This window comes from Pelobates fuscus, chromosome 3 (genome assembly GCF_036172605.1).
Source record: "Pelobates fuscus isolate aPelFus1 chromosome 3, aPelFus1.pri, whole genome shotgun sequence".
Taxonomy (NCBI): Eukaryota; Metazoa; Chordata; class Amphibia; order Anura; family Pelobatidae; genus Pelobates; species Pelobates fuscus.
Window position 1 is genome coordinate 67498815 of NC_086319.1, and position 24541 is coordinate 67523355.

General features: G+C 38.0%; 1 protein-coding gene across 1 annotated transcript in view; it reads right to left on the bottom strand.

Moving 5' to 3' along the window:
- The window catches only part of PPM1H (protein phosphatase, Mg2+/Mn2+ dependent 1H), a 215291-nt gene that overhangs the window by 136304 nt on the left and 54446 nt on the right, over nt 1-24541 (bottom strand). The window contains exons 2-3 of the mRNA XM_063447154.1: nt 13812-13977; nt 750-1094 (exon numbers count right to left, since the gene is read on the bottom strand). Coding sequence (XP_063303224.1) covers nt 750-1094; nt 13812-13977 — 511 coding nt within the window. The remainder of the gene's footprint in view (nt 1-749; nt 1095-13811; nt 13978-24541) is intronic.

The window sequence follows — 24541 nt, forward strand, 5'->3', positions numbered from 1 at the left end:
ATCAATGAAGAGTTAAGACGGTCCATGCCCCAGTACAAAACATGAAGACCTTGCATATGAGGTTTTCAACTGTGCAGTATTGTGGTTTATGAAATCCCTACTGCTCCAATTCTTATATAGCAAGCCATAAGCTTTGCTTATTTGTGCCGTATCCATAAGACAAATTTTAGTAAGACTGCACATGCCATTCAGTTGCGCCCCTTTGCTAAAACATTTTCCGTGTTGATCGGTCCTCCACCCATACATAGAAACAATGTATTTTAGTAAGAACTAGGATAATCTTTTGCCTATCCCACCTATGCTTAAACTCCCTCAGTAAAGTAATACATCCTGATATTATTTTGCCCCTCATTTAAGATGAAGTCTTCTTGTTGTGGTAGTTTTCCTTCTTTTAAATATACTCTCCTCCTTTATGGCGTTGATTCCCTCTATATCTTTAAATGTATCCTCCCCCTGTCTCGTCTTTCCTCCATCCTTCTTTCACTTAGAGGAATTGAATATGCCATGACCTCCATGCACCATATAAAAGTCATTGAGATGAAACTGTTATAGGGCCAGAGTGTTACTTTCAATTATGGTACTAGGTAAATATCTGCAGATGGTAGGGAATATCACAGACAGACAGTTTTGAGATTGGAGTGATATTATGAATCACCAGTAAAATACAGAAAGTACAGGAAGCGGATGCCCGTGTGTCACATACCCCAAATTTAGAATTCAGTTCTATTGTATATTATTTTATAACATACCATTTCCTTGAAGGCATTTTCAAGAGCTCCTATGACAAGACACTCATGTGGAATCTTCTTCTCTGTAAAGAAACGTGTTTGTGGAGTACATGGTGAGCCTGGAGCACCTGCAGCTCCACGCAGAGAAGCTGCCCTTGTCAAAGTCCGGCTATTGGTTGAAACAGTTTCTGGATCTTCCCCCATGCAGGTAGGTGGTAAAACAGCTGAGCTTTTCAAGATATCTATAATGTCCTGCAATTGCTCCGTGATATGGTGTTGAAGTAGCTTGGATGCTACAACTGCCGCTCCAGCTCCGGCGTGACCATCAAACAATGCCCAGTATTGGAAAGTTATTCCATCAACTTCCTAGTATCAATGAAAAGATATGAAATCACAAGTGAAAAAAAGTATTTTTAAATTATTCCATTATTTTAATCAATGAACTGATTTTGGAAGAATGCCATTGGTTCTCTCTACAAAATCCATGAACTTTCTAGGGAAACACTTTCATATCCTTGCAATTTAACATTAAACCCAATTAGTAAAGGCTACACTTTCAGTATGTGAAGTTACATTTTTATTTCATTTTTGATTTAAACCAGATTTACATTTCATAAATGCATCTACAAGACTTCTTTGAAAGAATGTGCATATGAAGTCATTTTACAAACATGATAAACCCTCCAAGACAATGAAAGAAAGAAATCAAATAAGACACATTGACATTGTTACATGATTTGTTGCATTTGTTAAAACAACCATGTGTTGGATAAGCTCATTCAACAATTATTTTCTTGTGCAATCATTGTGGAAATTGTGATAAAACAACATTTGGACCTTGGAGTTTAACATATACAGAGCAGAGGTCGAAGGACTACTAGTATCCACATCTCAGTGATGCCTCCCCACTTTCAGAAGGGGATATTAATTTATAAAAAATGTGGTTGTTGTAGTTCTTGTGTTAGTGACCTTTTTGCCCAGCCTTTTTTCCTGTGTCCTCATCCACTTCCCTTAATGTAGTAATAAAGGATGGAGTGATAAATACTCTGTTCTATTGTGTACCTGACCCCTGACCTACAATATAGTAACCAAGAAGTCTCCAATGCCAGATAAAAATATAACAGTTTCTCTACTTGTAAACAACGTTAAAATAAAATAATAAATCTTGTAATGAAATACAATAAGCAACCATTGTCAAAAAGAGCCTGAGTACTCTTCTTCAGCCCATGATTCAAAAGAGCCTGAGTACTCTTCTTCAGCCCATGATTCAAGACTCTACCAACAAGAATCTACTTACACAAAAACCCAAAGAAAAAAGGTTAAATATTAATCTAGTAACTGGAAGTAAAAAAACAAACCCAAAAAACATTGGCGCATCAGTATTATAATACACTATTTTTTAACAGGTAGGCCTGCTGTACGTCCCATGAAGTTAGTCAAGTGACTTAAAATACAAAATAAAATTGTGTGATTTGCAAACTTTTGTTTTAATAGTTAAAAAGTGAGATTCAATATTTTAAGATTAAAAAAAAAAAAAAAAGTTTTTTCCAGTGTTGAGACTCACTTGGTACAGCCACTAACTCCGACTCTGGCAGGCATCGCTTCTTGGTAACTCGTCCAATTCAATGCTACTGCTAGAGAAGTAGTCTATTTAATGTCTCTTTAATATTTTTTTTTCCAATTCCTATACTTCAAGCTTCCAACAGTCATGAAGCTAATTTATAGTAACCAGTAATGATTCATTTGCTTGACATTGAAACATTCTGCTAGACAAGAATGATTCAGTCATCTGAGCAAAACATAATCAGATGACAGTACTTGTTTCCAAACCATGCACATAAAAATGTTAATATATAAAATAGCAATAGCAGTTATCATAAACTTCATTTTTTTTATTTTAACCTGAAGGCATTGCATGACATCAAACAGATTTAGTGAAATATTCCACATAGACTATAATCCCTTGTTAATGGTTTAAAGACTCAAAATTTCTGACGAGAAGTTGTTCTTCTTTTCTTTATTTCCGATCTAGTTTTCTTTAAAACATAAGACAACGTTGGGACTGCTTTATATTTCCTATGCTTGACCTTCTTTGACCAAAAGAGGAGCTTCCTGTGGTAATTAAATTTCACAATACTCAGCCTTCCTCTATGTTTTCACAATTCCTCATTTCAATATTCCTGAATGATCTGTCATATAGACAGGGTTTCGTTTAATTCACAGAATTTTGTGCGAACCGAATGTCCACATTTTATTCATTCGGTCATTTTGTTTGGTTGGGAATTTCAAATGGGGAATAAAATTCCGAACCGATTCTTGCCGTAGCTGCATCTTGAAGCCGTTTAGTAGATAGCCACCTAATTCCCAACAGGATTAGGGAGCCATTTATTAAAAAGCAGAAAGACCAGAATTGGTCTTTAAGTCTGTGGCTGGTCACTATTGTAAAAAAGGTGGTGCACCCATTAAAATAATAGGGGGAGGGACATAGTGTTCCCCCCTAGCCCTCACCCATGACCCGCAAGTGAGGGATATTAAACTAAATGGGGGATCTAGTTTCCCCCTCTGGCACCCAACCGTTAGCAGCTGGTGGAGGCCCTAACTGACAAAAGGAGGGTGGGAGGACCTATTGTCTCTCCCACCGGTCCCAACCAATGAGTGGAGGGTTGGGGCCCTACTGCCTCCAACCCCCAACACCCACCTATGAGCGGCAAGTCATTTTAATCTCCCTTATGCTAATATGGGGGTCATATTGACCCCCATAGAATGACGGGAGACAAGGGGAGGATGTTTAGGAAGCCTGCAAGGCGCTGCTTCTATTTTTACATATTACAAGGAGGGAGCCACGAGCCGCGAGTCGGTAGCCACGAGCCGGTAGCTTCATCCTTTTAGTTAACTAAACAAACAAATGAAGACCAAATTGAAATTCAGTTTTTGTTTCTTTTTAGTATTTTCTACTCGTCTTTCTGACAAATGAATGAATAGCCAGAATTCCCTGTCCGAAATTCCAACAATAGTGAATGTCCAAGTGTACAACTGGGCGTGCGCGGGAATTGCTCAGCGCTATCTAGTGTGGGCAGATGACATGTCCCACAGGGCATTCATTTGCCCACATTAAGATGGCGTCACCTTGAACCTAGGTCCGGGTAAGAAAAAAAGCATTAAAAAAAAGGTAAAATGGGGGACCTACAGGCATTTCGGTTCCCAGTGGTTTAAAAAAAAAAAAAAAAGATGCGGCCATGACAGTGCCGCTCAAGGAGTTTATCTTAAAGACTAGATGGCCGAACAACTTGAAGTAATGGAATGATCCACGATCAATAGCTACCTACAGTTTGTTTGGGTAGTGCCCATGGGTTGACTCCTTCAAAACAGGTTCAGTCTTTTTCAAACCCAATTCTTTCACTATTTTGCCCAAGACTGCGAGCTGACTTCCCCAGAATGACAAAGAAAGTGTTAGTTACAAAGGTTCAACCTCGCAAATTTCTCAGTTATGCAAATAAGTACACAGGAAACAGTGACTTTTGCGGTTTAAATGTAAAACATTAACTGTACCTTTAATTAGTTTTGCCTGCTTAGCACGAACAGAACTGTAGAATGTCACTGACACTAATTTAATATGACATTCTAAGCCTGAGCAGGATTCTTTAAGACCAGATTGTGGTGACGGCAGGGGATGTAATTGTTACTTAATCGGCTAAAGTAATATATCTCCAAATAATTCAGTTACCTAAGCATGGCATCATTTTGTGAATGTATATATATGACAAATATGTGTTGCATAATAATGTAACAAAATTGATTGGGCATTTCAAACATTATTTAATAATCAAAACAGAATAAAAGTGCCAACATGACACTTTATATCCCATTTCTTCTTTATTGTGATGTTTTTCTATACTATATGTTTTTGAACAGACTAATGAGCGTTAATAATAGTATCACTGGCATGACTGAAAAAAGCAGTGAAAAAAGATTGGAGAGGAGAGGATTTTATTAACAAACTAGGCAAGGAAGAAATAAAATATATTTTTAATTTCAATACCCTCATTCCGCACAGACTCAATTCAGACTTGGAGATCTGTAATTTATTAAAATAAATATGTTTGGAGGCAACTTCTTATATTTTTATATTTTAATATTCTTTTCAATTATCGTTCTGTGTCTTTTTATATATACTTACATGAATATTGTTGTATATATTTTTATTTTTACATGCTTTTTAGTGGTGCTAAACACACATTCTCCAATATAGGGAGAAGGCTCCTTTAAATGTTTAGAAAATAGGATGGAATAAATGACTGTTAATAAAAGTGGATAATCTTAATTATCAGTCACCATTTTTCATGCTTAGACAATTATGAGTTGTTATACATATGTGTCACTATCTCTGTGAAATGGATTAATGAGCACCTTTACCCTTGTACAGCACCAACTTTAGGTTTACCAAACTATGCCTTGCCTTTTCATCTGTATTGTGTTGAGGATGGAGTCACAGTGGCAGGAGTGTTGGCACAAGAGCATGGTAACGGATACAGGCCAGTAGCCTTTTATTCCAAACTCTTACCCACGGTAGTGAGGGGTATGCCGGCTTGTCTTCGAGCTACTGCATCTTGCGCTATGATGGTTGAAACTGTACAGCCCCTGGTATTGTCTCATTCTCTTGTACTGCACACTTCACATCAGGCTATACAGGTCCTTAATAATCTCACTACGCAACACATGACAGCACAAAGACGCTCAGGTTATGAAACTATATTAACTTCTACCATAGGTTTGTCTCTGAAATATACTCCTATGGGTACTGGTCCAGCTGCCCTATTGCACTCCCTTCTTAAACACTGCCCTTTAGTGGAAACAAAACATGATTGTTTAGATCTTATACAATCCAACACCTCACCTCGAGCAGATTTGTTATTGGTTCCGTTGGGTCATGGAGAAATTTGTTTTGTTGATGGGTCTTGTTCAAAACCATCCGATGGTATTTTCCTTTGTGGTTTTGCAGTTGTACAAATACCTAATAGTGTAATAGCTGCAGGTTCTTTACCTTTTGTCTCAGCGCAGGCGGCGGAGTTGATTGCTCTTACACAAGCCTGTATTGCTTTTCAAGATCAAGATGTGACTATTTATACTGATTCGAGATATGCCTTTGGAGTGGTTCATGATTTTGGTGTCATTTGGCAGGCTAGAGGTTTTGTTGCAGCTGATGGTCGAACTGTTTCTCATTTTGCATTAATTGATGGATTATTAAGGGCCATACTGTTACCTAGATCTTTAGCTATTGTGAAGTGCAAGGGCCATGATACAGATCACTCCATGGTCAGGGATGGTAATGATTTTGCAGATTTGGTGGCGAAAAGGGCGGCTGCCTCTTTTCCCCTATGGCCAGATTACAGTACTGTTTCTCGTGACCAGGTCTTAACTGCAGTGCATATAGCCCCTCATACTGATGACATTGATATTCTTTCTATGCAGGCTGCATCATCTTCGGATGACTTAGCTTACTGGAATATACATTCTGTTACACCTGATGCAACTACTGGTATCCTCAAGGATCCTAAAGGTCGCATAGCAATACCTCAAGCTTCTTCTGTGTTACTCGTCCGACAGTTCCATGGCTATGGACATGTCGGACGAAGAGGGGTATTGGCTATGTTAAAAGAACGATTTGTAATTAACAGGTTAGATCAGACAGTTAGCAATATTTTATCCAGGTGCTTAACATGTGCAAGAGTTAAAGGACCACTCTAGTGCCAGGAAAACATACTCGTTTTCCTGGCACTAGAGTACCCTGAGGGTGCCCCCACCCTCAGGGACCCCCTCCCGCCGGGCTCTGGAGAGAGGAAGGGGTTAAACTTACCTATTTTTCCAGCGCCGGGCGGGGAGCTTTCCTCCTCCTCTCCATCTTGATCGCGACGTCATCGGCTGAATGCGCATGCGCGGCAGGAGCCGCGCTCACATTCAGCCGGTCGCATAGGAAAGCATTTACAATGCTTTCCTATGGACGCTTGCGTGCTCTCACTGTGATTTTCACAGTGAGAAGCACGCAAGCGCCTCTAGCGGCTGTCAATGAGACAGCCACTGGAGGATTTGGAGGCTGGATTAACCCTCATTATAAACATAGCAGTTTCTCTGAAACTGCTATGTTTATAAAAAAAAAGGGTTAATCCTAGAGGTACCTGGCACCCAGACCACTTCATTAAGCTGAAGTCGTCTGGGTGCCTAGAGTGGTCCTTTAATACTACCAAACCACAGTTTGGTAAGCATGACCACCTTCCTGCAGCGGAAGGCCCAATGTTAAATTTACAAATAGACTTCACGCATATGCCAACGGCAAAAGGTGGACTCAAGTATTTACTTGTCATTGTAGACACATTCTCAAAATGGGTGGAGGCCTATGCCTGTGTACGCGAAAATGCCCGCACTGTAAGCAAAATATTGTGTAAAGAAATTATACCACGTTTCGGCTGCCCAGTTATGATTAATAGTGATAAAGGAACTCCTTTTGCTTCAGCAGTTACACAGCAGGTTTGTAAAATGTTGAGTATAGAGTGGAAATTTCATATACCCTATTACCCTCAGTCATCAGGGCAAGTAGAAAGGATGAATAGAACGATCAAGGAGAAATTGACAAAAGGAGGCTTGGGTAGCACACGCAATTGGCCAGACAATTTGCCAGCAGTTTTAGCTGAGATCAGAATGACCCCTAGTTCCACTACGGGTTATTCACCCTTTGAAATTTTAATGGGGAGACCTTTTCCAACTCCATGGTGTAAGTCCAAAGGTGCTCCGATGGTGAGCGGAGACCTAAATGTTGTGTTAGATGACTATGTATTGAACCTTGTAGATAAATTGAATGGCATCTATGGTGATGTGTCTCTATCTCTTCCTCATCCTTCAGGTACTACCACACATCCGTTCAGGCCTGGAGACCAAGTCTTGGTGAAATCCCTCTTCAAATCTGGAACCTTTGATCCGCCGTACGGCCCTCCGACAACCGTTGTTGCCATCACCCGAACAGCCGTTCTGACCGAGGAGAACCAGACCTGGATCCATGCAAGCAGATTAAAAAGATGTCCCACATCAAGCCCTCTGGACATTCCAAGCAAAGAATGATCAAACTCAGACTCTGGTCCTTAATGAACAATAGTTCCTGGTGCACCCTAATTATTCTTCTTTCCCTGGGACTTGGTTATGCACTGATAAATATTATGTGGTCCCAAAGAACAGTGAAAGTAACAGATGTTATTGATATATCACACCCTAAGCGGGCTTTATCTCCTTCATCATGGGAAACAGACAATCATTTTATCAAAACTGCAAAGAATTTATACCAAGCCCTAAATTCAACTAAATCTTGTTGGATTTGTGGATGCACCCCACACTCTATCAAACATCATTATCCTTTTTGGGGAATGCCCTGGACTGGTGACTCTTTAGCTGACATGATTCGTACTAATTCCACTGACTGATTTCATAACCAGTGATACAGATACTTCCTTTGAAAAATCTAAATTGGCCTTAACTCACACTATAGATACAGGGGTTATAGCTTTTATTAACCACCATAGTTCTACTAAAGGTAAACTTAGGCCCAAGAATGCAATTATTATTCTTGAATATAATTTGCATACTTACATTGGCAGGTTGTCACAGTGTGATATAGCAAAGAAACATCTCCCAGATTGTAGTGGATTATTTTGTTGGCAATCTACGTTAGCAGTGTTAGAACGTTGTGCAAACGAGACTACTCACACACACAGTATCTAATCCTGCTACTGAACAGGAACAAATAATAGTCACTTGGGCTAAGTCACATGCCAAAACCCTTTATACCACCCTCTCACAGGACCAAAATGATTTAAAGCCATGTAAGGATAATTTGAAACCATCCCACAACTGTCTTTTGGCTCTCCTTTTAAGAAATGAAACTTCTTTGTCTGTCGGCATTAAGCTTCCTATCGACTTATATTATTTATGTGGCCGATGGGCATATAAAAGTTTGCATATAAAAGTTTGCCTATTAATTGGACTGGTATATGTTATCTAGGTAGCATTATGCCTGCTATTTACCCCACTGAGACCTTGCCCCAAGGAAAACTGCGAAATCGAAGGGAAGCTATAGGGGACCGTAAGGGTAAAGATAATACCAAGGATTTGACAGTGAAATCAGGAACTAATGAAAGGGTTGCAGGAGCTTTCTTCCCACATTATGGTGTAGTGTCCCTATATTACAAATTAAATTTGTTTACGGATTTGGTAGATGAAGCATTCAATTATACGGGTGATGCTATTTTACAACTATCTGCTGAGCAAGAACAAATTAGGGCTGTAGCTCTACAAAACCGCATGGCCCTAGATTATTTATTAGCAGCAGATGGAGGGGTGTGTGCTAAAATAAATCAAGAATGTTGTGTTTTTATTTCTAATAATACAGGACAGATACACCATGATGTTAAACAGCTACATGAGGTACAAGCTAGACTAAGGGAAGTACATGATTATTCAGGGGGATGGAATCCATTTGGCAATTTTGACTGGACATTGGGATTGGGTGAGATAGGGAAGAAAATTTTAGGTGGTTTTATAGTAATTGTGCTTTTAATTATTATTATATATATCGTTTCCCATTTGATTTCCTGTATAGTCAAATGTTTATATACAAGTTGTTCCTCAAGTTCGCGCCATACACAATTAGCTATGGCAATGGTCCCCATTGTAACTCCCAACAACCCAGCTACGACACTAATTGTTTATTAAACCTTAATTCGTCCAGGAGGGAGGGACGGTCTTATTATAGCCATGGCTCCCCGGAGATTTTCTTCAGAAATAACGCTTCTGAAGTTTTTTTTTCTTCCCTGAGTGCTATAATAGACATTTAATTAATTTACTGATATGTTATTCTTTCAGAATAAAAGATTGGAATGAAATGGATTAATGAGCACCTTTACCCTTGTACCCTGTGTCACACCACACAATTGATTAAGTAATGTCAGGATGCTCTATTATAACAGCTGGCCTTTGATCATGATTTCTTGTTTCCCCCCCCTGCACTGGATATCCTGTTAACACCTTGTCTTTGTGATTATTGGGAAGTGTTTGTGTAATCAAGTAACACCTTTTTGACCAGCTAATGCCAAATGTGCTTTAAGTTCTTTGAAGATGCAATTGACAGGAGATGACTGTATTATGTAAAGACAACCCCTTTTGGATGTGTACAGCATTCTGTTATAAAATCTGTGTTTTTCCCCATTAAAAGTAGGAACAGTATTTTGTAATACTTATGATATGTACTGTCCTCCAAGCTTGTATTTCTGCTGTGTCCATTCCTTGTCTTCATACCTGAGAGAAAACATTGCTGTCTGCTGAATTTAAACCACAACACTCTGCTTTCAATATTAATATATTTAGTAGTCCCATTGAAGGTTTTAACTCTATTGTATGGTTTTTTTTATTAGCATACTCCAAAATGCCCGACAAATCTATATAAAAAAGGCTGCCAAGATCGCAGCCTGATCGTACAGAACATGGACAATAAAGTTCTTCAAAGAGTGAAACGCATAGATGCATTCCAAACATGGACACACAGGAAATGCGGCACATATATGCGTCCCGATGACTGATGTCAGATGGAGGAGACGGAAGTCAAAAAAAAAAAGATACCGGGTGATACGAATAGGAGGTAATCAAGGACGTATAAAAGACTGAATAACCAAGAAGATTACAAGCAACTGAGGTAGCCTATGAGAAAGGTGAAACACGTCTTGCAACACCAGAAACAGACTTTATACTGGTTTATTGGTTTTATTTAGTTGTGGTTAATAAAGTATCTCTTGCAATTTATTTGGTGTCCAGTGAATCTGTGAGGTGGAACAGAGGATGTGAAACCAACGGGTGTACAAGAAGCGAGTGGGAGCCCCACAAATATTCCCACACGTCTACATATTGAGCCATCCTTGTACTCTACGTACAACCTCTGCAATAAAATAAAATAAACCCCGTGTTACTCCACGTCACTGTGTGTGACCAACCACTGTTTGTGTATGTGTGTGTTACTGTCACTGTGTGTGTGACTGTCAGTGCATGTGACTGTCAGTGTGTGTGTGTGTCTCTGCCTGTCTGTGTGTGTCTGTATGTTAGAGAGTGTGTGTGTGTCTGTCAGTGTGTGTTGGTCAGTGTTACAATCAGGGCCGGCCTTGTCTGTATGTTAGAGAGTGTGTGTGTGTCTGTCAGTGTGTGTTGGTCAGTGTTACAATCAGGGCCGGCCTTAGGGGTGTGCGAACTGGACCACCAGGGAGGAAGAGACCCCCCCCAGCATTCCCAAAGGTAAGGAGGCTGGGGGGGGGGGTGTCTAAATAAATTTTAAAAAATGTGTTAATGTTAGTGTGTGTCTGTGTATGTTAGTGTGTGTGTGTGTGTGTATGTTAGTGTGTGTCTGTGTATGTTAGTGTGTGTCTGTGAGTGTGTTTGTCTGTTAGTGAGTGTGTTTGTCTTTTAGTGAGTGTGTGTGTCTGACTGTGTGTGTGTGGCTGTCTGCCTGTGTGTGTGTGTGACTGTTTGCCTATGTGTGTGTGTGTGAGACTGTCTGCCTATGTGTGTGTGTGTGAGACTGTCTGCGTGTGTGTGTGTGTGACTGTCTGCGTGTGTGTGTGTGTGTGTGTGACTGTCTGCCAGTGTGTATGTGTGTCTGTCTGTATGTGTGTGACTGTGTGTGTGTGGCTGTCTGACAGTGTGTGTTTGACTGTTTGTCTGTGTGTGTTTGACGGTTTGTCTGTGTGTGTTTGTCTGTGTGTGTGTGACTGTGTGTGTGGCTGTTTGCCTCTGTGTGTTTGGCTGTCTGCCTGTGTGTTTGTGTATGGCTGTCTGCCTGTGTGTGTGTGTGTGTGGCTGTCTGCCTGTGTGTGTGTGTGTTTGTGTGTGACTGCCTATGTGTGACTGTCTGGGCAGACTAGATGTGCCGAATGGTTCTTATCTGCCGTCACATTCTATGTCTGTGTGTGTGTTTGTGTGTGGCTGTCTGTGTATGACTGCCTGAGTGTGTTTGTGTGTGTGTGTATGGCTGTCTGCCTGCCTGTGTGTGTGTGTGTGTGACAGGGTGTGTGGGAAGGGGTAAGGAGTGGGGGAGGGGGAGGCGCTGTGAAGATTTTTTGCACAGGGCGCCCAAATGCCTAAGGCCGGCGCTGGTTACAATGGCCGCGGCTGGACAGTGGAGAACTTGGTGGGGCAATCAACCCCAAGTTCTGAAGTGACATTAATGTGCTCCACATTAACAGGCTTTCAAAGAGTAGCAGGAGGATCCGTTTTTGGCACATGATGCGGACGGGCCATTGGGGGTATACCAGAGGCTGGACTCCGGAGTTGCATACTGGCACCGGCAATGTGAGTGGAGCCTGCTTGTTGGCTAATATTGTTTTTTGTTTTTTGTTTACTAGAGGGGGGTGCTTGGAATTAGTATAGAGGGGGTGCTGGGATTTAGTACAGAAGTGGGGGCTTTTTAAAACAAACCCACGTTTCTATGAAAATTTAAGGTTTGTATTTTGTTGTTGCCCATATAAACTTAAACCTTGTTTTGTGGCCCATGCTAGCCTTTGAGTTTGACATGCTTGTCGTACATACTCCAGAAACTCCTAAAAATATTTAATTTACGTTAAGAAGTACTCCTAAATATATTTGCTTATTTTAAGTCTAGTATACTTTTAATGCTAAGCCTCATAAATACTCCAGAAATAACAAAAAAATGTAATTACTTTAAATACTCAATGCTGTTCATAAGAAAACCATCCCTTGAAAGCCTGATCGCATCAATATTACATTTCACCAAGATTGAATTAAAATAATCAAAACATAATTGAAACTGAAAAACGGATTTTAAATATGGCCACCTAATTTAAACTATTGTTTTTTTTTTTATATTTTTGATAAGCTTTTCAAATGATTTAATATTTTTTAAACATTTTTTCTAAATATTAAATTATATGAAAAATATATCACATAAATATTCTATCAATATATTAAAAATATAAAATCATTTGAAAAGAGGTTTAGTTTTTTTATGATAAACACTTTTTTTTTTTAAACAGCAACAAAAAAAATCTCAAAAGATGTTTCTAAACAATTACCTAAGGAATTTATTCTATATTAATCAAAAATTATAACAGCAAGTGGCAAATTTCAATATAATTATATAATCCTTGTGAAGCTGCAGTGTTAACTGCAGCTTTACTGACCAAATTTTGGTCTATTTTGCATACAAATTCATAAATATATGTTGTGCACCAAGCACAAATTGGGAAAGTCTTCTTAACAGCACTCCACTTCACAATACTTTGTAAATTACTGCATTAAAACCACATTCAACAGCACACATTCTTATCAGATGAATTCATCCAATCTCAACTTGAGGCCTGCATGGATCAGTCTGTGCAGTGTTCCTCTGTAATATCCAGGTGGTAGGAAGAGGTAAGAAGAACTCTGGGAACAACCAAGGACATATATGCAGGCAGCAATATTTTTTTGTATTCTGCTGGCATTTTTGGGAATCAGCAATCTCAAAAATTCCAGAACATCATTCGGGGACTGGTTTATAAGGCACACTACATTTTAGAAAATTGTATTTGTGCTTAATGATAATTAATTTCTGTAACATGTATGATATATTTCAAGACAAGGCATATTGAATAGTATTGGATATTTAGTACCTCCAAAAAAGAAAAGGAGAACAAAAAAAGTATCAAAGAATTAAGGGCAAAAAAAAAAGTAAAGTGTATGATTTACATGTTTAATCTATCCTTGGCCAGCTATCTATAGACAAAATCATGGCTTTATCCAATGAACTAGATACATATATATATGTATATGTGTACGTACATCTTATGTGTCAAATAAATGTCATGTTTTATTTTCTTTACATGAAAAGAATTTTGTAATGAAAAGGTTAGCAAAGCTTTATAATTGCCAGAGATAACAGCAGCTAATAGGATTACGATTCCTACAAAAACAGTTTCCTAGTTGTATAAGTTCCAGGGGCTAAATATAAAGTGAGCAATTGGCTTATAGGTAGCCTTTCAATGGTTTCAATGTGGCATTTACCGTGTTATCCTTCAATTGCAGTCCCTCTCCGTTTGGCAGAGATGATCGACGTTTGGTTGAAGAGGTCTTGCTGGGAGTAGACTGGACTCCACTTTTCTTCTTTACAAACATAACCTCACAGCTAGCCTGATCCTCGTTGTGTGTGCTCTTACCAGCATTTATCACCCTATAAACAACACAAACAGAAGAAATATGCAATTAAGGGTCTATAAGTGAGTCAATTGTAAAATCATTTATTTATTTTTGGACTGTGCATGGTTGGCCTAGGTGTGAAAAGTGAATGTATATTTAAAAAACAAAAAAAAAACAAATACGTGTTGGTATAGGTTTCTTGGTGTTACATACATGAAGACACAATATAGATGGAAACAGAAATTATGTTGCATAAATATATGGTCATATCAAATATACAGTCAGCAGCCCTACCTAGACAGGTTATGTTCCAAGAATATATGAGCAGTTCAATGTATAAAATAAATATGTCAGTTCCAGACTGCGTGCATAAAAATGATTTTAAAATTAAATTATAAAAAAAATAAAATCAGATGTTTTTGAAATTAAATCTATTTTTTTAATCAGATTTTTCTGATTAAAATTAGATTTTTTTTTATAAAATGCATTTGGTTTGGATTTGACATTTATCTAAAGATAGTTTTCTATTTAAGACGCATTATAGTCCAAAGGTTATTTAGCATGAAATGGGGATTAGCTATGTAGCTGTTCGGTCTCCCTTTCCTTGTTAGTTACCCACACTCCTCCCTTACAATGTCATAGAAACATAGAATGTGACGGCAGATAAGAACCATCTAGTCTGCCCAATTTTCTAATACTTTCATTAGTCCCTGGCCTTATATTATAGTTAGGATAGCCTCATGTCTATCCCACGCATGCTTAAACTCCTTTACTGTGTTAACCTTTACCACTTCAGCTCGAAGGCTATTCCATGCATCCACTACCCTCTCAGTAAAGTAATACTTCCGGGTATTATTTTTAAACATTTGACCCTCTAATTTAAGACTATGTCCACTTGTTGTGGTAGTTTTTCTTCTTTTAAATATAGTCTCCTCCTTTACCGTGTTGATTCCCTTTATGTATTTAAAAGTTTCTATTATATGCCCCATGTCTCGTCTTTCCTCCAAGGAATACATGTTAAGATCCTTTAACCTTTCTTTGTAAGTTTTATCCTGCAATCCATGAACCAGTTTAGTAGCCCTTCTCTGAACTCTCTCTAAAGTATCAATATCCTTCTGAAGATAGGGTCTCCAGTACTGCGTACAATACTCCAAGTGAGGTCTCACCAGTGTTCTGTACAATGGCATGAGCACTTCCCTCTTTCTACTGCTAATACCTCTCCCTATACAACCAAGCATTCTGCTAGAATTTCCTGCTGCTCTATTACATTGTCTGTTTACCTTTAAGTCATCAGAAATAATCACCCCTAAATCCCTTTCCTCCGGCCTGTGGTCACCAATCCACAGAAGGCGCACCCCCGATGGAGAAGATTGCGACGGCACAAAACAAGACAAGCTATACCTAGGCGTGCTCCACAGCGGAGGAAGGCAGGCACTGGGATCTTCAACTGGGCAGCAATGAGGAGAGGCACTCACAGAGAACCGGAAGGTTGCTGACTAATCTTTTCACCACATCGAAAGCTATCATATCGCTGCAGGAATAGGCTGAGTGGAACCAACTTATTCCTGCCTTACCTCCCCTGTTCAATCTAGCTGCATTGAATAGCTGGAGCCTTAGCACAATGACTCCCTGCTGATTGTTTGTTTTTACCTGTGGCTCTTCCCTCTACTCTCCTTTTCGGATTCATGCTCTGGTTAACTGTACCTATCTGCTGGTATTAACACTGGTAACCAGTCACATAACCTACTAACCCTGAACACAGTCTAATAGCTACTCTAAGTGCATGAGATACACCTCCTTACTTCCTACGTCTTTCATAGCACTGAATTTTCTGTTTAAGCATGTTAAAATAATAATTACAAAATGTGCATACCATGATCTTAAAAGAACACTATAGAGCCAGGAACACAAACATGTATTCCTGACCCTATATTGTTAAAATCACTATCTGGGCCCTCTAAATATAGTAAAATCTTACCTTTACTCCAGTCTGTTGTTGCTGGCTCTGCCCCGATCTGTCTCATTGGCTGACATAATAAGAGGTGACAATCTCAGCCAATCACAATGCTTTCCTATAGAAAAGCAATGAATTCGTCGAGATTGTCCATTCTGATGATCTCAGCCAAGGAGGCAGGGTGGGGAAACAAACCACGGTGGTCAATCAGCATCTCCTCATAGAAGAATCCTATGGCTCCTCATAGAAGAGTTCCTAGGCTACAATGTAAACACTGACTTTTCTCTGAAAATGCAGTGTTTACATGAAAAAGCCTGCAAGGACAGGCTATAGACACCAGAACAACTACATTAAGCTGTAGTTCTGGTGACTATTGTGTCCCTTTACCATGTCTAGGAATGCTTATACAATGTCCCAGTGCTTTTTTTTTTGTTTGTTTTTTTTAAACACCAGGTGTTCCTAATGCATTGTTTATGAATGGTTAAATGCTTCAAAAATAATGTTTGTTATTTCTATGCTCTGTTTTGTTTTAAAGCGTATAAAACAGCTTACATAAAAAAAAAAGGAATATTCTAATAGCTTAGTAATAGCCACTACAAAAAAGTATAAATTACAAGTCATTTGTTTGCACAGGCATCTTTCAAAGTGTCTAATGGTGGTAGAGAAGTTTGAAGCTTTTATAATGAAAATGTACAGTAACAGTGCTGTATAATGGCTGGCCATACAAACATATAAATTCAACAGGACAAGTTTGAACAAGAGGGGTAATCCAGGAGGTAATGTCCAAAGAGATACAGCACCTTACAAGCATATAGAAAAATCTGATTTTAGCTTGTGCTCATCAGAAATGAAACACAGAACAGTTTGGGAATTTTGCCCTGATCTACACAACTAACATTTTCCATAAAACATGTAATTATTATTATTTTTTTTTTTTTTTTTACGAAACTACAACTTGGACGGCAATGTATTCAAAGACACCTGAGAAGGTAATAGCTATGCATTATAAATCAAACAATGTGGGCAATTATCACTAAATAATAAGAATTAAGGCAACAAATCAACTCCTTCAAATCTAGAGCCAAAACCCACAATCACAGTGGACATTGCCAAGGTGTATTTCTGGAACACAAAATATGTTATTATGTTGCTCTGCAATAAATAGACTTTCATGGTAGAATGCACATTTGCTGCAGTTTCATTTTCTTGTTAAAGGGTCATTGTGCTTCAGCACCGATATCACATTACTGTCAAGTAGCCAAATTAAAAGAAATACAGTGCATTGCAAAAGTATTCATTGCCCTTGGACACTTCCACCTTTTAACTGGAACGAGTAGAGATCATTTCATGGTTTTAACGTTTGATTTATACAACATAAATAATAACCTATATAATAATAACCTCTAATATATATGTATCTTTTATAGTGACACAAAAGTAATAAAAAAAAAAAGGCAAAAAACATTTGTTGGTAAGTATGTATTACCCCTCCCTCTACCCACAACCATTCTTGATAGAATCACCTTTATCTCATCTTTGACGACACGTTGCTACCAGTTTTGCATATCTAGATTTTGCAATGGTTTACCATTTTTAGAGACAAAATTGCTCAACCTCTGCCAGGTTGAATGGTGTCCGTTGGTGAAGACCAATTTTTATTTATTCCTAATTATATTGTATTGCAATTGCTTTTAAATCTTTCAAGTGAAGCTTTGGCTTTGCGTTTATGGTCATTAAACTTCTAGTAGGTGACCTCCTGCCTCATACGCATGGGTCTTGCAGACAGAAAATGGCCTATGTTTGATTTCATTCATCTTTCTCTCATTCCTGACTTGTCAAACCTTTCCAGTCCTGGCTGATGAAAAATCATTCTAAAAAATTATGTTCCACTGCTACGCTTCACTGTGGGGATGTTGTTCTCATGGTGGTTGACTTTTATTTAGTTTTGATGTCATCCATCAGTGGACCATTTTGCATTGAGATCTAAATGTGACAAAGCTGCTCTCCTGTTTTGTAACATTTAATATTATTTAAGAAAACACTTACAAAATATGTCCCAGATATGTTAGCTAATAAATAATCTTTTCACAATTCTCTCACAAGCAATGCCATGTTTTCAGTAGGGATGTGCATGGGCAAATAATTTAGTTCAGTACTTCAGAAATTCTGGGGTAGGGTTAGGGTAAGATTCCGGTCATATTTCCCTTAATTTTCCCTCCCTCATCTGTTTTGCCACTTTTTTCAGAAATCCGAAGCACTTCGGCAATTCTGTACGGTACTTCTAAAATTCAGCACTTCGTAAATTCGCCAATTTGTACATTCAGAAGCATCCTAATGACCAAATTGCCAAAATTCATCCGAATTCAAATTCGGACCAAAACAAATTGCACATGTCTAGTTTTCAGCTCACATCAATGTAGGATACATTGGAGGAGATCCAAGTTTTTTTTGTTTTTTTAATTCTTTAATTAGTCATGACTATGCAAACATACAGTTCATAGGATACAGTATATCAGAAGATGTGCTCATAAATTGTACATGAACAATCAAAATTCACAGTCACAGACCAGGATTTTCAAATTGCTCTGACCAGTTATCCCAGAATTATGGACCATTGTGTTCAATTCATCTGTATGTATAATTACTGAGAGAGAGGGATTGCACCCTTAAGTCATGCAGTAGACAGAGCCCTATGGATAGCAAGGGTAATTCTGGTAATTCTATTACGCAATTTTTGCTAAGAAGTGGTGAACCCCTCAATACGGCATGAAAGCAGAAATGTCCAGGAGCCTAGACCAAGGGTGTCCAAAAAAATTCGGGAGACCACAGGTACAAATTTCTGCTGACAAAGTTATGGTTTTATCTCTGTTATCCTGTACTCAAGTAGACTTTCTCCCAGGTAATGAGAATGGTGTTGGATAACTATGATATAGGTTTACTATTGTCAGTTGTTATACATTATATGTGCTACAGCCAAGTACATCTGTTGGAAGGTCAAAATAACACCAATGTGAGATTCTGTTGATATTGTTGTACCTGTTGTATGAAGAAATGGCTCATTGCCTTTGACTGCCATGTAATATACTGCATGCCTTACTCTGTGGCTATGTGCATTATCCCTCCCTACTCTTCCCTTCTGTTTTCTTTAAATTATTATATCATTTTCAGTAAAATACATAAAAAACAAACAAAAAAAAACATTCGGGAAACCAAACAAACGGCAGCATTAGGGCACGTCCACTACCTCCGGCTGCAAGATCACCAGCAAACAATCCTAATTTATATAAAGTGACTGGGGTAGTGTACCACCTCATCATGATTTTACAGTTGTCACGGACACCTTGGAAGCGGTCTTTTAAGTATCGTGGAAGAGATCTACTGTTTTAAGTCTCAGTTTTCTATACCAAAGCATAGGACTTCAACCCTTGGACTGCTGTTGGGTCAAACATCAAGCATCACGTTTTAATTTTGAACAGAATATATGATCATGTCCTTTCATCACTAAATAGTTGGTTTCTGCATTTTGATTTCGCACAACTTTATTAAGACTTTATCCTGTCAGACAGTTTAACAATAACGAACAAATGCAATGTTGTACCGAACAGCTAAAAAAGAACAAAAGCTGTTGATTGCACGGCATATATTCCGATCTATTCATTAACATGGTAAGTTGTATAATAAAACAGTTGATTATTGAAATGAACAATATAAAATTAGGATGGGAATCTGAAAAAAGTAGGAGATGGCTGATAATCATTATAGCAAAGTTTAATGTTTCATATATTCCTATGTCTATTATCCTCACGCCTGCTGTGTTAACTGTGCTCTTACAGCATTAAACCTGCAGCAATGCATTAAAATCCTGCATCTACAGCAGTAACGCCACACAGGGCCATATAATCTCCTTTGAATATGGCCCATTTAAATGGTATTGTCACAAATTACGTTATTAGTTATTTCTCTCTTAATGGTCCAAACCCTCTGGCCTAACAATGAAAGGTTACAAAAATCATACCTGGAACTTTTTAGGACTTTAGCCCAGGTAAGTACCTCCTTAAGCAACACCCATGCATGCACACACACCTACAACAGATAAATAATACAAAGTCTACTTTTTCATTTTATGTTACAATTTATGTCACAATTTTGTGAGAAATGCTCAACAGTTTGCTTTTTTTTGTTTGTTTGTTTTTTTACAAAAACTCCCATTACTCTTGTAAAATAAATGGCTTTAGATTAAAAAAAAAAAAAAAACATATGATATATGCAATTCTAACAGAGGAATTCAGTGTGATTAATTTACAATCATATACAAAATGGTAGAATCGGTAACCTAGTAAAGAATACATCTCTAAGGACTAAAGATATTGCCTTCCTGCTTTTAAATGCTTGTCTTCTAAGTTTCAACTTCTACCATGTTATAGCACAGTGTTAAATCTTAATGATATCTGGTTAACATAATTTTTACACTAAAAATAGCTGGATGCACAAACTGAAAATGTGTGCTATAGCTGCTTATCCCTTTACCCTCAAGCAAATGACATTCGGTTTTCTCTGCCAATCTGAAAACGGCACATATGGAGGAGAAGGGTATATTACATTAGCAACAGTGTGGAAACACTAATTATTTATATATTCTGTCGCAATGGAACAAACTGCTTCCCACTGTATATCAGCTGTGTTACACAGAAGATAAACATGTTTGCCCCAGAACAAAAGATAAAAAAAAATAGCATTTTCTTTCTTGTAGGAATTTTTGTGGATAATGCCCATCAAACTACTGGCTTGTAAATGACCAAGTGTGTCATGGACCACATAAAAAACAGGGTTTACTCTACCAATCTGTAGGACATTGACATTTTCTCAAACACGGGCAGCAGGTTAAAGGAGCACATTAACAATTATGAATATATATGTTTATTCATAACGTTAAGATGTGCCTTCTTGCTATGCGATTCTGGGCTACCATGATTTAGGAATATAAAATAAAAAAAAAAGTTAAAACTCACCTTTAAGCTAGCTCTCTCATTATTGAAGCCACAGCAACTACATCTACTCTGAGGTCAACAGTGATGATCTTGGGCAAATCGTGCATGCACTGCAGTTGCTGTGCCAATCAGATGTTGCCCATGGAGAAGCTTTATCAAATGCTTCGCTGTGAGAAGAGTCATGAGCATGCTGGGCATGATGACCCTGAACTTAATTTAAAGTAATTATTGACTTAATTATGAAAAGTCTTCACTAGGAAGTGCATCTAGTGTTTGATTGCTTGAATGATTGTCTGATTGACAGCCACTAGAGTCAGTCATTCTGAATGACAAATGTAAACATTTGCTTCTCAAAAATTACAATGCTTACATTAGTCACAAGGCAGGTAAAGGGTGTAAGCACCAAAACCACCACATGAAGATGTAGTGGTTTTTTTTCTAGCTTAGAGTGTCCATTTAAGACCAAGAGTTCTGTTTGATTTCTCCAGCTTTATCCCTCTTACCCAGGGCTTGGTATTGGTTCAGTTGAAGAATGATCTTACAAGTTGGGAAAACCCAGGACTATAATATTCATGCTGTTAAGTAAAATATTGATAAGGGTGAGTGAATGTGCCCAGCCACTATCCAATATAGTAAAAACCAAAAAAAAAAAGAAGTTACTTGCGCTCTATTCCAAATCCCTATGCACGTTTAATTAATTGGAGGTTTTTTAGTATCACTCCAATGGCCATTACAGTGTAAGCTTCCCTGCCACGTCAAGGGCTAAAAAACCTCCAGTTATTTAAATGCGCAGAGAAATGTGGAATAGTGTGTAAGTAACTTATTTCTTTGGTTTTTATTGTTTGTATTGAGGCTGATGTGTACCCAGGAGCATTGGGAGTTTGAGCACAGGGATATTTATGTACATTTGTATTTCCTATCCAATATTGTACCTGAGGAATGGTGTCCAGACCATCAGGTCATGTATTTGGTATTGGTAACCAAACTCTTCAACCTTGAAAGACCCTGGTCTATTGCTTAACAGCACCTTCCCACAGTTAGGGCATGGAACAGGAGACTCACTTCACTCTATACATCAAACCTCGACATACAAGCTGAAGAGAGATATCAGAATTAGCAGTTGCCTCTTATCTATTTGGGAAGTAAAACCATCCATACTTGTATACAGATCATTAGATGGCAGGGGTAAAGGTCCTCCTCTCATCACATTTAAACCATACATGTCACGGTTTTGGTAAGGGTACACAAGGAAGAACTAGTGGACCAGTGGCCAACTACTTCTTAGTAGTACTTAGTCTGTACTGCTTTTGCAAAGAACACAAATGTGTTGTAAAATGTTTGCGGGCGTTCCCACAAAAAGGCAATAAATATAGCAACCTGTTTGCAAGAGTTCCTGCAAGCATAAAGGGACACTATAGTCACCTGAACAACTTTAGCTTAATGAAGCAGTTTTGGTGTATAGAACATGCCCCTGCAGCCCCACTGTTCAATCCTCTGCCATTTAGGAGTTAAATCCCTTTGTTTATGAACCCTAGTCACACCTCCCTGCATGTGACTTGCACAGCCTTCCATAAACACTTCCTGTAAAGAGAGCCCTATTTAGGCTTTCTTTATTGCAAGTTCTGTTTAATTAAGATTTTCTTATCCCCTGCTATGTTAATAGCTTGCTAGACCCTGCAAGAGCCTCCTGTATGTGATTAAAGTTCAATTTAGAGATTGAGATACAATTATTTAAGGTAAATTACATCTGTTTGAAAGTGAAACCAGTTTTTTTTTCATGCAGGCTCTGTCAATCATAGCCAGGGGAGGTGTGGCTAGGGCTGCATAAACAGAAACAAAGTGATTTAACTCCTAAATGACAGTGAATTAAGCAGTGAAATTGCAGGGGAATGATCTATACACTAAAACTGCTTTATTTAGCTAAAGTAATTTAGGTGACTATAGTGTTCCTATAATATTTACGTTTTCAATCAGACCTTGATAACAGGCTAGAATGTAAAGCCACAAAAAGTAACATCTTTTAAAGAATCCTATGATGGACTTCAGTTCAAATGAAACACCCAGGAACAGGTTTATTTATTGCAGATTTGGTTCTATGCCAGTTTATATATACAGGAAACCTAAAACTACATTAGAGTCAAATAATTGTTATTGGTGATATGATTTTTTTGTTTTAATAATTTGCCCAAAACGTTTTCATTTTATAAAAAGTGGTGATTTCAGTAAAAACTGTCACTTTTAAAAATTACGGAAAAAACTAAGAATGTGCAATAAAATTAGCGCTAAGAAGTGCTGCCAAAAACACAATTGGGAAATAGCCAATATGAGATATTGGCTATTTCCTGACTATACTGTTCTATGTTGAGTTTATCTTTTACAGTCATTTGCAAATAAAAATAAAATCCAATTAGGTATTAATTTATCCTGCACCTGCACTTTTTATTGCATGTTGAGTGCGCCACCTATTGTGTATCTGTTTTTACTTTCATAAATGAACCTTGTTACACCCTATGGCTGTCAATCAGACAACCGGTCCTGTCACTTCCTGGTTGTTTAGCTCAATGTAGCTAAACTCACTTGCTCAGTGCCTTGCAAAGATTTCACTTTGAGCTACATTGGGAAGTCTGTAATTAAACAGCCACAGAGAGCTATGTTAGAAGAACAGGGCATGCAAAGACTTCAGACAAGAGATCTGCAGCTCTTGCTTAATCGATTACATGTATGTTTTCATTAGAGATATTTCTACTAAACAGTTATTTTTTTTGTTTTAAGTTGGGCAGTAGAGTATACTTTTAAGCAGTATTGACTTAAAAGGCTTAAAACGTCTTTACAAATAACCTTTTCCAATCTTCCCCTTCTCATTGAATATATCTCTCCGTAATCAAATGTAACCTTTGGCTGCAAAACTAATTTTGCATACAGCAGTGGAACTAATTACATCAGAACTTGTCATCTCTGTATGTCATCAAACAGCTCATCCAATTAATCTAAAGACTTTACCACATAATAAAAGTCCATACCACATGGCTCTTAAATGGTTTAAAAAATAATAATAATAATAATAATAATAATAATAATAATAATAATAATTGTATTTAGAAAAAATATTTTAGAACCCTTTCAACCCAGATCACATAGTTCTTTTTCCAATACATATATACTGATGTATGATCTATTAGAGTGTTTTTGTACGACAAGTCTAATGTACTATGCAAAATGTTTGTCCATTTAAATATTTGGTGTGGTGACAAGAATTGCCTGCAGTAAAAACAGCTAAATAGCGAATGAATGACAAGGTCAATTAAGTAAACGCGAAGGCATTATTTGCAATGGAAAAACACACTTTGTATTAGCTCTTTAATACCATAGATGTTGATTGCTCTGTAATGATGATGTATGAGGAAGAAATACTGTATTTACACAGGGGAACCATTTACTTCCGTGCCAAGAATGTTTGCATCGTAAGTCTCTACTGCATCAAGTGGGAGTATCGTCTCTCTTTAATTTTCTTTCTTATTTAAAGGACCACTATAGCGTTTGTTTTCCTGGCACTGTAGGGTTATTAGCTTCCCACCACACCCTCATGGCGCCCCTTACCTGGGGTTCAGCCACTTACCTTTCTCCAGCGCCCTCGGCGCTGGTAACCTCTCCTCCTC